This window comes from Aphelocoma coerulescens, chromosome 26 (assembly GCF_041296385.1).
Source record: "Aphelocoma coerulescens isolate FSJ_1873_10779 chromosome 26, UR_Acoe_1.0, whole genome shotgun sequence".
NCBI classification, from domain to species: Eukaryota; Metazoa; Chordata; class Aves; order Passeriformes; family Corvidae; genus Aphelocoma; species Aphelocoma coerulescens.
The window spans coordinates 2438126-2451609 of NC_091039.1; the positions used below are offsets into that span (position 1 = coordinate 2438126).

Below are 13484 nucleotides of genomic sequence, written 5' to 3' on the forward strand. Positions count from 1 at the left end.
TGTGACACCAGCTTTAGTGTCTTGGAAAAAACATAGCTTCAGAAACACCTTCCAGAAAACACTATAACACCTCCCAGAAAAAGCTCTAGCTCAATCTAGTCTCATGTTCTGAGCACTAATAGCTCTTCAAATAGTAATGCCTTAAGGACAAGAACTGACTAAACTATGGCATGGTTATTTTATTTAGCTACCTTCTTCAGACAGGAATTCCATCTCTTGGACTGCTGACTGCATATAGTTAATGAGTGTACATAGTGTCTGGACACTACCAAAGTTCTTGATTAAAGAAGTTTATTCCAATCAGTTGACATGATTTACATTGCTACTAAAGAGGCAGTAAAATGGCAAAGACTTGCAATTCACCGTTGGATTTAATATTCTTCACCTTCATCTTCTCCATCCATTGAGTCTGTGCCCACTTCTTCATAATCTTTCTCAAGCGCAGCCAAATCTTCCCGAGCCTCTGAGAACTCCCCCTCCTCCATCCCTTCTCCAACATACCAGTGAACAAAGGCACGTTTGGCATACATCAGGTCAAACTTGTGGTCCAGGCGAGCCCAGGCCTCGGCAATGGCCGTGGTATTGCTCAGCATGCAGACTGCCCGCTGGACTTTGGCCAGGTCGCCCCCAGGAACCACTGTGGGAGGCTGGTAATTGATGCCAACCTACAGGAGATGCAGAAGAGACCATGAGTTTCTTTGTGGTGTTTGACTATGACAATAATCAAAGTCAGACAACAGGAGTTGATTAAAATGTGTCACTCACAAAACAGCTCTACATGAGAACCTAAATCTCCACATCTCAGAATAAAAACCAGGTACCTACAGAACAGCTCAATGAGCAAATACACTCCATAAGCCCAGGACAGTGAATGAGAAGTCTAGGAAATCATGTTGGAACTGAGACTTGTTGGGGAAGATGAATCAGGAACGCCTTATAAATATGATTGCCTGACAAAAGATTTTGGGAATATGAAAACTATAAGCGACATCGAAATGAAGGCCACCTTTGAGATATAAAGTCTTAGTTACTGAACAACTAGAAAACAATGGTATAGCCGGCTGAAGGTAATCCCCTCTTGATTAGACAATCCCCTCTGCTTGCAGACAGGTCCAAGGGTCAGAGCAGACCCTACTAGCTCAGCAGAAGGGGTCCAAGGAGTAGTTTTTAGAAGTTAAAACGTAACACGCTATGGTAATGTAAGAACTCTTATAGGCTGTATGTAAATGCTATAGGATTTGTACCTTGTATTAGATTGGCTAGTGAGAATTAGAATATTCAGTACAGAAGATGATTTATTGTATCGTAACAAGGACCTCGCTCTCTTAATTCATCTCTCTTAGCTTTCTCTGAGGTCTTACGCTCTTAATTCGTCTCTCTTACGCTCTTAACTCTCTTAGCCTCTCGCTCTAGCGCTCTTAATTCATCTCTCTCTCTCTCTCTTACACCTTGGGCCTGCTTGGAGCTGCAGCTGGCAGCTCTAAGCAGTGCCCTTGTACCCACGCCCCTTGCAATAAACTGCGTGCTCCAAGATCTGCTTATAGAGATCTCTCATCACCGTCCGTCCGTCTCCGGCCGGGCCCGACCGAACCCTCACGATCAGTTTCTACAAGACTTGCCTTAAATCCAGTAGGACACCAGTCCACAAACTGGATGCTACGCTTGGTCTTGATGGCGGCGATGGCGGCGTTGACGTCCTTGGGCACCACGTCGCCGCGGTACAGCATGCAGCACGCCATGTACTTGCCGTGCCGCGGGTCACACTTCACCATCTGGTTGGAGGGCTCGAAGCAGGCGTTGGTGATCTCAGACACGGAGAGCTGCTCATGGTAGGCCTTCTCTGCCGAAATAATCGGGGAGTACGTCACCAGCGGGAAGTGGATCCGAGGGTAAGGCACCAGGTTAGTCTGGAATTCAGTAAGATCCACGTTTAAGGCACCGTCGAACCTGAGGGAAGCAGTAATGGAAGATACTATCTGACCAATGAGGCGATTGAGGTTGGTGTAGGTGGGGCGTTCAATGTCCAGGTTCCTACGGCAAATGTCATAGATGGCCTCATTGTCAACCATGAAGGCACAGTCAGAGTGCTCCAGCGTGGTGTGGGTGGTCAGGATGGAGTTGTAGGGCTCCACAACAGCTGTCGAGACCTGAGGCGCAGGGTAGATGGCAAATTCCAGCTTGGATTTTTTCCCATAGTCAACTGAGAGGCGCTCCATCAGCAGAGAGGTGAAACCAGATCCAGTGCCTCCCCCAAAGCTGTGGAAAATCAGGAAGCCCTGCAAGCCAGTGCACTGATCTGACTGAAAGAAAAAATACAGGTGTTCAAGACATTGTGTACATCAAGAATCCCCAATCAAGCTCAAGAAAGACAGCTCTGAATTCTGACACATACCAACTGTTTAAGCTTCAGAACTAAGGAATTTATGCACCAAGAGTCAAGGAGGTGCCCCATGAAAAACAGTGTTCTTGGCTGGTTTAAACCTCCTACATATTGGATGGTGATCACTTCAAATTGCTAGCTTAAAACTCCCTCTATCCCCAGTTCTCAGCTGAGGCCATGAACAATGAACAAGAAAAGCAGGAATATTCCAAGACCTACACACTATCTATCCCTTACACTTACTTGGCATTCTCTATCTGCACAAAAATGGAGCAATCCCCCATCTCAGAGCTACTGTTCTAATCCTGTACGAGTGCCAAGTGTGCATCTCTGCTCAGCGAAGTGAGCTGTCACAGGCTATTACAGTGCCAGTCCCATTCACTCTTCTCAGAGGACAAAACTAGACAGCCCTGTCCTCACAAAGAGGTGCCACATGATGCTCAGTTCAGTTCCCAGATTAACAGGGACTTCCAACAGCTTGTACAAAGAAATTGTGACTGTTTTTCAGGTCAAAGTACAGCCTGCTGCAAACTTATCTTTGCTTTAATTAGGGATTGTGGCAATCAAGTGTTGAGAATAATTCCAGTTGTGATCTGCAAAAGGTGAACTTTCCACTGAGACTCACTTAGCATTCCATATCAGAGCACCAGAGGTATACCCTGGGTTTTGTGCAATGAGAATTCCCACCTTTGTGACACAGATTGGGCAATGGACACGCTTAGCAGCCCTAAATAGCAAACCTGAACTTCCTAAGCCACCTTCATAAGTCTGCCACATGATCAAAGTACTGGGGAGGCTGAAACATTCCAACTTACTGAGATTTATTCCTTTTCTTCTGTTATTACCATAAAATTAATCCAGAAATCATAATAGCAGGAAATGCAAACAGTAGTCTAAACCACAGAAGAAAGCACTCCTAGTTAAACTTCCTTGAAAGAGCCACAGCCAGACACCAATCCTTCTCCAGCAGGAACTATGCAAATCATAATTCTCGGTTCTGGCTTTCTGAACATGAAACTATAGATGAAGTTTTAGGTGCCTCATCAGCACTTGAAAGCCATATTTGACAGGAATAATCCAGCCATTCTCAGCTGGCTAAGAATAAAACCAGATGCAGACTAAGTCCATAGATTTTCCTACCACAAAGACATTAAAGCACAATTTATAAGGGCTATGCATTTGATAACCTAATTTCCAAATCCTGTAAAACAGATGTTTCAGAGCCTTCAGTGAAGTCTTACCAGCTTCCTGATACGCTCTAAAACTAGATCAATTATCTCTTTCCCAACTGTGTAGTGACCTCGAGCATAGTTATTTGCAGCATCTTCTTTACCAGATATCAGTTGCTCAGGATGAAAGAGCTGCCGGTATGTCCCATTCCTAACTTCATCTGGGGAGAGACAAGATATAGATTATAATACATAAATATTTGTAAGTTAATTTTCTATACAGACCAGCTTTTTCAAACTTCTGAGGGTGTCCAGAGTAACGTACTTAAACCCTTAGAGATAAAAAGCAACTACCTATCAGTAGTGGTAGGTATGATGATTTGCATACTTCCTACAGCCTAAATGCTGAATAACTAAGAAAAATTAAGCTACTGCTTAGGAAACAGTTCTATTTTACACTAAAGTTTAGAATTTTGACCTGTCAGAGCAATTTAAAACTGGACTATAGCAGCAGAACCATTCTTCCAGTTTAGACAGCTTAAGGCCCATTTTGCAGCTCAGCAGCTGAAATCCTGCTTTTCCCATTTACTTCCCAATCCCTCCAGGATGCTGCTGTATTGCTTCTGCAGGCAGGTAGAGCCAACACTGATTGCATGTCCCTTTCTCTTTGCTGTATTTTTTGCCAAAGGTAGAGGAGGGTTCAAAAGGAACAGGAGATGCTCTTGGAGAGTTCTGCAATTATCTAAAGCCTGAGCTGTAAGCTGCAGCACACACAGCTGTGTTAAAGCAACTGTGCAGATGCACACACAGCATCCAGCATCCCCCAGCAGTTACACATTTGGAGACTGATTTAGAGCCACTAGTTCCCATAAATAGGCACTTACACCCAGCAGGCTAAAGCTCTGTCCTACCAGAAAGGTTCAAAGACACTCAGAAGAGCTTTGTCTCTGGTTTAGCTCAAGGCACTCTTGAGTTGTGTGCTACTGCAGTATTGCATCCTTTAATTTAAATGAGGTGGACAGCAGAGAGCTTTATTAGCTACAGCTGAAGTTGCCTGTTTGCATGTATTCATTAATCTGAAATAGAACAAGCAAGACAAAGATAAGTAAAATTTAAGATGTAAAAAATATAGTTACTATTCAAACCAGTTTAGGCTGAGCAGCTCCCACTGCAGCCTGCAATCCAGTATTCTAAAGTACTTCTAAGACTGCATCAAAATAAAAACAATTTGGAAAAGTTTACCATCTCAAATACCCATGTGTCTAAGACTTCCCGCAATACCACACCACATTACAAGGGACAAATATAGGTAATAAGTGAAAAATATAGAACCAAGATAAAACGGTTCTTTATCCTATGCAGACAGGGGTAGCATGAGCCAGGATAGTCCTCAGGAAGTAACAAAACTTGTCGAGTTCAGAGGATCCCTCACTGACTATGAAAGTGTGCCTGGAACAAAGGACTTAGTTGAGCACAGCTAAACCAAGCTTGCCCAGACATACTGTCCTTTCAAGTCTAGCTGGGGTAGACTGTTAAAGACACTTGTGTTGAATTCCCAGATGTCACTGCCCTATTTTGTGATGGAAAGTTTGATGGTATTTTACCACCACATTCACAGAGGTGGTGCATATCCATCATCCTGCTGCTTTCTGCAAGACCAGCACTGATCTGGAAGGACAGAAATCCCTGGTGCACACATGTGGCAGCTGCAGAGCTGCTGCATGCACAAAGATGGGTTTTTCATAAATTCAGTGCATAGGGACTTGCTGCATGAATGGAGAGACTCATGCTAGCCCTGCCCAGGAAACTGGAGCAGTAATTTTCACATTAGCCAGGCAGGAGTAACAAAGGGCAGCTATCTCCAAGAAAGGCACGTGATGTAACCTCTAACAAAAAGCCCTAACTTTGAGTATTACCAGTCTTGCCCATCTCCCCACGCTACACCTGCATCACTAATAAGCACTGGAACACTCACTATTTTTCAGCATTTGTTCCAAGACTCACCATCTCCTCTGCCCTGTTTTGCCACCTGTTCTCCCTCATCTCACTTCTCAGCCGTTCCTGGTTGCTCAGAGCCACCACCTGGCCAGCAGCAGAGGAGGCAACAGCCACAGGGCTCCAAAAAGCACAAAGCCAGACTTGCAACAGCTCCTGGGAATATTAATGTATGGCCAAGGGTGCCTGGGCTCATTTCAAAGTTATAGCCCAGCACTCCCACCCTTGAGCAGCCCCACAGCCTTCTGCTCCCCTGAGAGGTTCATTCTGCTGTGTTAGCCACAAAAAGGGGTCTGGTGTGTTACACTGAACAGAAGTTACAGGAGAGCCATGGTTTGGGTACAGAGGAGTAGCCTGAGCACATTTACACATTTCCCCAACTCTGTATTGTAGAAAGATAAAACACAGCAACTGCATGAGCACAGGCAACACAGACCTCTGCTGTAAGAGCCCAAATCAGTACTTGAGGCAAGACAGCCAAAAACCAGCCCCAGAAGAATTACTTCTGGCACACACTGGTGAGAGGAAAACCAGGATTCCTGACACAAGGGATGAGGGTCTTGTGAAACTGGAAGCTCACGTTGAGCTGATAGTGCATCGAGTGCCCCAGGATGGAGGACTGGTCAGTGGCTGATGCATGGGATCTGAACACCAAGAGCCAGTGTTGCCAAAGCTAGGAACAGAACTCATTTTCAGGAGATGATTGTTTCTCAAAGATAAGGCAACAGGAAGTTGAAGTTCAGAAGTCCCTGAATTTAGGCCAGATAATGGGACTAATTTCTGAAAACACTGTTCAGCTCACACAGATTACTTTGGGAAACCACAGGAACCATTCCCATGTACAATAAGGAATCTTCCTAATGATAGATACTGTGTCTCCTAAAGAGGTTCTACTGACTGCAGCACACATTATGCCATACTGTTCCAAGGGGCTGTAACTGCTCCTTGCATAGCAAAAGCATGAAGCATGTTCATGAGACCCATTTAACTCCACAGCCTGACAGAAGGCAATACTCAAATTCTTGAAAGCTCCACAGTGCACATTTGCCAGTCTCAATGAACACAGCCAAGTACTTTTCATCACTAGCAAGGTGTAGGCAAGCTTTATGCAGTAAAAATTTAAAGCCCCAAAGCATTTCTCAGGACTAGAGGAATGGATCCCTTAGCCAAAAACCATGCCAATGTTCCAGAGTGTGGAACAGGCACACAGGGCACGATTACCTATGACCGCGGGTTCAAGGTCCACAAACACAGCCCGCGGGACGTGCTTCCCTGCGCCCGTCTCGCTGAAGAAGGTGTTGAAGGAGTCGTCCCCGCCGCCGATGGTCTTGTCGCTGGGCATGTTGCCGTCGGGCTGGATGCCGTGCTCCAGGCAGTACAGCTCCCAGCAGGCATTGCCGATCTGCACGCCCGCCTGCCCCACGTGCACAGAGATGCACTCGCGCTGCGGGACACAAACGCATCACTCAGCACAAACAGCACTGCCCTTGTTTAGCAAACGCGCAGCACACCCAGCCGGGACTGCCAGCCCGCAAAGCCATTGAAACATTGGCCTTTTTGTCTTGGTGTTGGGGCATTTGGCACAAAACGAAACAGAACACAAAAGTCCCTTTGAGACATCAGCAGCTCCACCCAGAAAAACCCTTTTGGACATTATCATTTTTACAAGCTTATTCCTCTTTATTGTTCTTCAATCAGACAGGAAGAGTCTGATCAACTCTTTCAAAATTTTCAGCCAATTCCTCTCTTCATACCAAACACTAAATATTTAGAAAAGCTGATGATCACGCCAGTCACTGGCCTAAGTGTGCAGAACAGCATCACCCAGACCCCAGCTCCAGGAGCACAGCCATGAGTGGTAGCAAAATCCTCCCAAGATCCAGGAGCACTTAATTTAATGTACACAAAACCAAAAAAATGTTCTCCTGATCCCTTGAGAAAACTTTGCCATTCTGTAGGAACATCCTTGCCTAACAAACCCCTTCATATCCCTCCATAAATACAGACCTATCAGGCTTCAAACCACACCGCTGCACACAAAGTACTGAACTCCTTAACACCAAACAAAACTACCTCATGAAAGCTATGTACAAAATAGTTCATGGTAGCAAAATTATCTGTTCCTACCCATTTAGGGATTCCCAAGTTCCTTTTGATGTCCAGAGCATAAACTCAGTTTCTTTAATATTCCAACATAGGACTTTGAATGGTAAAAGCCAAACCACAATAGAAACATCTCCAAACTCCTGGTCCATCTGTGGCATTTTATATTCCACATCTAGTTTTGAGTGTCAGTAAGGCACATTCTAGAAGAGCCTACACACAGTGCAGTTTAATGTGACTGTTACCCAAAACTATGTTCAGACCCTATGACTGGATGGGACATTTGGTCCCCTGGAATTTCAGGATAAGCAGGAGTACTTTCAGGCCCAAGTACAGGCCAGGCAGAGAATGGACTGAGAGCAGCCCTGGCGAGAAGGACGTGGGGGGGCTGGTGGATGAGAAGCTCAAGGTGCCCCGGCCACGTGCTCTGGCAGCCCAGAACCCCCCCGTGTGCTGGGCTGAGCCCCCAGCGTGGGCAGCAGGGCAGGGGGGGATTCTGCCCCTGTGCCCCGCTCAGCTGAGACCCCCCCTGCAGAGCTGCCTCCAGCCCTGCGGTTCCAGCACGGGAAGGACCTGGAGCTGCTGCAGCGAGTCCAGGGGAGGCCACGGAGCGGCTCCAAGGCCTGGAGCTCCTCTGCTCTGGAGCCAGGCTGGGAGAGATGGGGGTGTTCACCTGGAGAAGAAAAGGATCCAGGGAGACCTCAGAGCCCCTTCCAGGGCCTAAAGGGGCTCCAAGAGAGCTGGAGAGGGACTCTGGACAAATGGAAACAGCCTTAAGATGGAGGATAGGGTTAGATTAGACATTAAGATGAAATTCTTCCCTGTGAGGGTGGTGAGGCCCTGGCACAGTTTGCCCAGAGAAGCTGTGGCTGTCCCATCCCCAGAAGTGTCTCAGACCAGGTTGGATAGGGCTTGAAGCCACCTGCTCTAGTGGAAGAGATGAAATCAGATGGTCTTTAAGGTCCCTTCCAACACAAACCATTCTGTGATTCTATGACCTGGAACTGCCTAGTCCACATCCATAGTCAATGCAGGAAAGCAGGAGCACAGTCTCTTCCAATTCATTTGGAACCCCATGAAATTAAAATCTGTATTTGTAAAAAAGAAAAATTCACCTGTTCTCAAGCACAGCATTGTACAGCTGAACGGTTTTTAAGCTCCCATCCATCCAAGCTGTATATTCAGATGTCCAGTCCACATCTTCTCTGCAAGCAGCCTTACTCAGAGCTGTTGCCACACTTCTCTCTAAAGCCATTACACCATTGCTGTCCAGGCTAAAGCACTGAGCCTGTACAGTGCTGCCACAGCAGAGAACACACAGCCAACCTGCACAGTGTAAAAGAAGTGACAGAAAAACTGGCTGCAGTGCCACAGAGGCCAGACCATGGCAATGACTCAGGGAGCATCCCTTCAAGAGAGCAGGACAGCCTGAAATTTTCCTACGGGGAGAGGAGAACAACACAGACCACCACATCAGCCTGGATCCTCACCAGACTGAGGTCCTACTAGTGACCTAAGCCTTGCTAGAGAAACTTCTAAGTAGCTGGGGAAGGTTATTGAAAGGGTGTGTAAGGACTACACTACACCAGAGAGATGGAAGGTGTAAAGAGGAAGGGTATGAGGAGCAGCTGAGGCCATTGGCTTGTTTAACCAGAAGAGGGGAGATTTGAGCATGGTCTGTAGCTTCCTCATGAGAGGAGGCAGAGGGCTCTTTGGTGGCCAGTGACAGGACCCAAGGGAAGCTGTGTCAGGGGAGGTTTGCCTGGATATGAGAAAAACATCCTTCCCCCAGAGGGTGATCAGAAAATGGAACAGGCTCCCCAGGGCAGTGGTCAAAACTCCAGGGCTGACAGAACTCAACACTCTCAAGCAAAGAATGGGATTCTTGGGCGTGTCCTGTGCAGGGCCAGGAGCTGGACTCAATGGCCCTTGTGGTGATGCCTTTTCCTGGTCTTAAAATCAAGAGTCATACATGGTTATAAAGGGAAAAAGGGATTTTACCTTGGTATTTATTTTAAGGATCCTTAGGTGCACACATCCAGGTCGTATGCACCTCAATGCACACTGCAATGCACCCCCAAAAGATCTGGTATAACATTCTAGGTGTTACTAATTAGCAGATCTATCAAAGATTCCCCAGCGAGAGGCTCAAGTGAGCCTTGCTCCCCAAGGAGCTTTCTCCTGGATGGTTCTATCTTGGTTTACAGAATGTGTTCTGGAGAGGACCTTGGGCTCTGGGGCACACTGATCCCTGGCTATGAAGCTTCTGAAATGTTCAGTCTCTCAGCTTGACAAACAAGTCCAAGAATGGAGGCAAAAAGCACTGAGAATACAGAAGTTGTAAAAAAGGTATAACAGGGGTATAAAAGAAAAAGCAAAAAATCTTCATGGCATCAGTGGGTCCTTTCCAACTCTGAATGTACAACTTGGCAACACAGCCACAGACCAGATGCTACAGGTGCCACATTAAACCATGGCATGTTTACTTTGACAAAATACAAAGTTCAACACACAGGGCAGTGACTCGCTGCACCAGCACAAACAGCAGTAACTGAGAGGCAGCCCTGCTGCAGAGATCCTGGAGGTTCCCACAAAAACCAGCCTGAATACCCCACAGGGCTCTCCTATCCTCAGCAGGGCAAACCATGTGCCAGGGAACAAAAGGAGACACACAGCCAGCACAGGAGAAGGCTTCCCTCTGCTCTGCAGGTGGGTCCAGGTTGGATTCTCAAGAGGTTGCTGCAAGGCTCAGGTTTGTGTTGGGAAAAGCCTCCTCAGTGCAACAGTGTGGCCCTGGAACAGGTCACAAGACATGGGAGGGGATCTCCATCCTTGCAGGTTTTCAAAACCTGGAAAGGTCAGTCACAAAGCCTGGCCTGGTGCTACTGTTAGTCCTGCTTTGGGAATTCTTTCAACTGCTTTCTTACAACTTTATTAAGGACTTTTAAGTAGTAGGTAGCTATTTAATGAAACACAAATCTTTGCCAGACACTAACAGATTCTCTGCCCATTTTGCACTGTATGGCCTTTTCACGGCACCAAGAATACTATAGAACAACGCTCTGATTTTGTTAGGAAAGCATCAGCTCCAAGTTGGAATGACAGGCAAGAGAACTCTCACACTCGTCATAGCTCGGGGCCTTCACACATCACTGATGAGAGCTTCAGAAAAAGGATTAAATGTATACAAACAGTGCTGGTAAATGCTGCATTCAACCCACGACAGGATCCTGTTATTTACTTAACTAACACTAAATGCTTTCCCCACACTTATACACATTATTTGCAAGCATAGAAAGTTTCAGGCAGAATTTCTCCAGCCCAGCCTCTGTGTCCTTTCCCTACAGGATATGCTCCAGCTGAAGGGCACTGGCGTATCCTGTCACTGCCATTCCAGCAGCTGCAGACTCATTGCTGGGATGAATCCCCCCAGCTCCTCCACGGCACTGCTGGATCAGGCTCTCGGTCTTCTGCACTCCCCAGCACGGTGCTCAAAGTCCAGCTGCACCTGCATGAGGCTGATGGAAAGCCAAGCTTCCTGAGAATAGCTGTGCCAGCTCAGAGCAAACTCATCAGCACACCATATGGATGAACGTTGTTTCCCTGGGGTGGGACTTCAGGGAACCTGTATCCTTCACAGAGACCAGGGGCTGTATTCATACTCCTTATTTATTTGAAAACTGTGACAATAAACAGCCCCCCAGGGAAGGGTAAGAGCACATCAACACATCCCACCTATACTGTGACTTACAATTATTTACAGCTCAACAAGTATTTCCCACACATTCACAAGCCTACAGTAGCAGTCTTGCTACATTTGTAAATCCATGTAACCTTCTGACAATCTCTTTTCAGAGATGTAGGAAGCCAACACCCTCATGGGGAAGAGCCGCACGCCCATCCCAGTCTCCAGTTGTGCTGCCCAGCTCAGCACCTGAACCCTGTCCTGTGGGACATCCCAGCCCCTGTCACGCCTTTCAAGGTGACTCAATTTACCAGGTCATTCTCGCCAGCCAGTCTCACGAAGTCCTTCAGGAACTGCTTCCATCAACCCAACCCCGGCGCTCCCACCCCCTCGCACCACGGCCGGCCCCGGGGCAGGACCGAGGGAGCGGCAGCGAGCAGCACCTCGGCAACACCCAGGGCGGTGGGACGGGCTCCTCCCCCCGGCCCTGCGGGTCGCGCACACCGCGCGGAGGTGCCCCGTGTTTATTCGCAGCGGGACCCAGGCCGCTCTCCCGCGCTGTGCGGGCAGGATGCCCCGCGGCCCGCAGGGACGGGCGGCCCCGGGGGCTGACGGTGCCCGGGGCGGAGCTGCAGCCCCCGAGCCGGCCGGGGCTGAGGGTCCCGTGGGCCGCCATGTTCTCGACGAGGCCGCCACCATTTTGGGATGAGACGGCGGGAGCGACAGCGCGCGGGACGAGACACGGCTCGGGGCAGCGAGACCCACCGCCCACCACGGCCCGGCGGGGCCGTCCCCCCGCCCATCCCGTGCCCCCCTCCCCTCTGCAGCGCGCGGAGCGGCGCCGGGCTACCCCCGCCGCGCCGGGCCCTCGCCCCGCTCACCATGATTCGGGAGCGCCGGGACAGACGCGCAACGTGTCTGGGCAGCACCGCAACAGCAGAAGCCCTGCCCGGGCTCTCCTTATATAAAGTGAGGGGCGAGGCGCTCGGCCCCCTGCGCTGTGCTCATTGGCGCGGCGTGCGCTCGGCTGTGCGCCATTGGGTGCTAGAAGTGTCTGTCACCGTCCTGCACGAACTATTGGTTGATTCGTAACAAGGGGCGGGGAGGGGGCGGGGTTTGATCTTCCCGCCAACGAAGGCCGGCACCTCCCTCCTCAGGCTCCCCTTCAGACTGGGGCTCTGTCCCGGGCCGGGATCGCTCTGTGCCGGGCCGGGGTCGCTCTGTGCCGGGCCGGGGTCGCTCTGTGTCCGGGCCGGGGTCGCTCTGTGTCCGGGCTGGGATCGCTCTGTCCCGGGCCGGGATCGCTCTGTTCCTGGCCAGGGTCGCTGTGTCCGGGCCGGGATCGCTCTGTCCCGGGCCGGGATCGCTCTGTCCCGGGCCGGGGTCGCTCTGTCCCGGGTCGGGATCGCTCTGTGTCCGGGCCGGGATCGCTCTGTGTCCGGGCCGGGATCGCTCTGTCCCGGGCTGGGATCGCTGTGTCCGGGCCGGGATCGCTCTGTGTCCGGGCTGGGGCCGCTCTGTCCGGGCTGGGATTTCTCTGTCCCGGGCTGGGATCGCTCTGTCCGGGCTGGGATTTCTCTGTCCCGGGCTGGGATCGCTCTGTCCGGGCTGGGATCTCTCTGTCCCGGGCCGGGATCGTTCTGTCCCAGGCTGGGGTCACTGTGTCCAGAGCCGGCGGCTGAAGGGGAGAGGGGTCACTACTGTCCACCTCCCGGGTGTTGGCCAAGGGCTCCGAGCTCAGCCTGGGGAGCCCAGAGCCAGCGGCTGCTGCCCTGGGAAGGAGCCCTGAGGGCCAGGGGGCCGCTCGTCGCCTCCCACCCGCGGGTGTCCTGGGCGAGAGCTCTCCCTGGCCCGGCCACGCGCCCTGAGCCCGGGGAAAGCCACCAGTGAAACACCCGGGCAAAGCTGGGACCAAGGCATGGGCACCCCGGGAGCCGCCAGGAGAAACCCGGAGAGCCCCGGATCTGCCTGGTGGGCACCCAGAGGCCCCGGTCCTCCGGGCAGGCTCTGGGTGCCGTCTCTGCGCTGAAAGAGTGGGATGTGGACAAACCCCTCTCCCGGGACGCTGGAAGCAGCTCCACTGCAGTCACCAGGGACAGCAGTGCCTGTGCCAAGCGCCACTGGGATGAAGAGTCACACAACGGAAAGGACT

The 13484-nt window shown here is 50.1% G+C and overlaps 1 protein-coding gene across 2 annotated transcripts; it reads right to left on the reverse strand.

Moving 5' to 3' along the window:
- Positions 1-274: 274 nt before the first annotated feature.
- LOC138098827 (tubulin alpha-1C chain-like) lies at positions 275-12295 on the reverse strand. Of its 2 annotated transcripts, none has more exons than XM_068995673.1 (5): positions 12214-12295; positions 6766-6988; positions 3622-3770; positions 1620-2300; positions 275-665 (listed from the first exon to the last, which is right to left on the reverse strand). In XM_068995673.1, exons 1-5 carry the CDS (start codon positions 12214-12216, stop codon positions 372-374), a joined length of 1350 nt encoding a protein of 449 aa, XP_068851774.1. In that variant the 5' UTR covers positions 12217-12295; the 3' UTR covers positions 275-371. The 2 variants fall into 2 exon arrangements, with proteins under 2 accessions (XP_068851774.1, XP_068851775.1); XM_068995674.1 differs by lacking the exon at positions 12214-12295 and adding an exon at positions 11644-11721.
- Positions 12296-13484: the final 1189 nt, after the last annotated feature.

Excerpts from the sequence above, each read along its gene's own strand:
- LOC138098827 (XM_068995673.1), bottom strand. Across the intron at positions 3,771-6,765 it reads CCTTGAACCCGCGGTCATAG|ATGAAGTTAGGAATGGGACA; the intron begins GTAATCGTGCCC and ends GTCTCTCCCCAG. Across the intron at positions 666-1,619 it reads GGTGTCCTACTGGATTTAAG|GTTGGCATCAATTACCAGCC; the intron begins GCAAGTCTTGTA and ends CATCTCCTGTAG.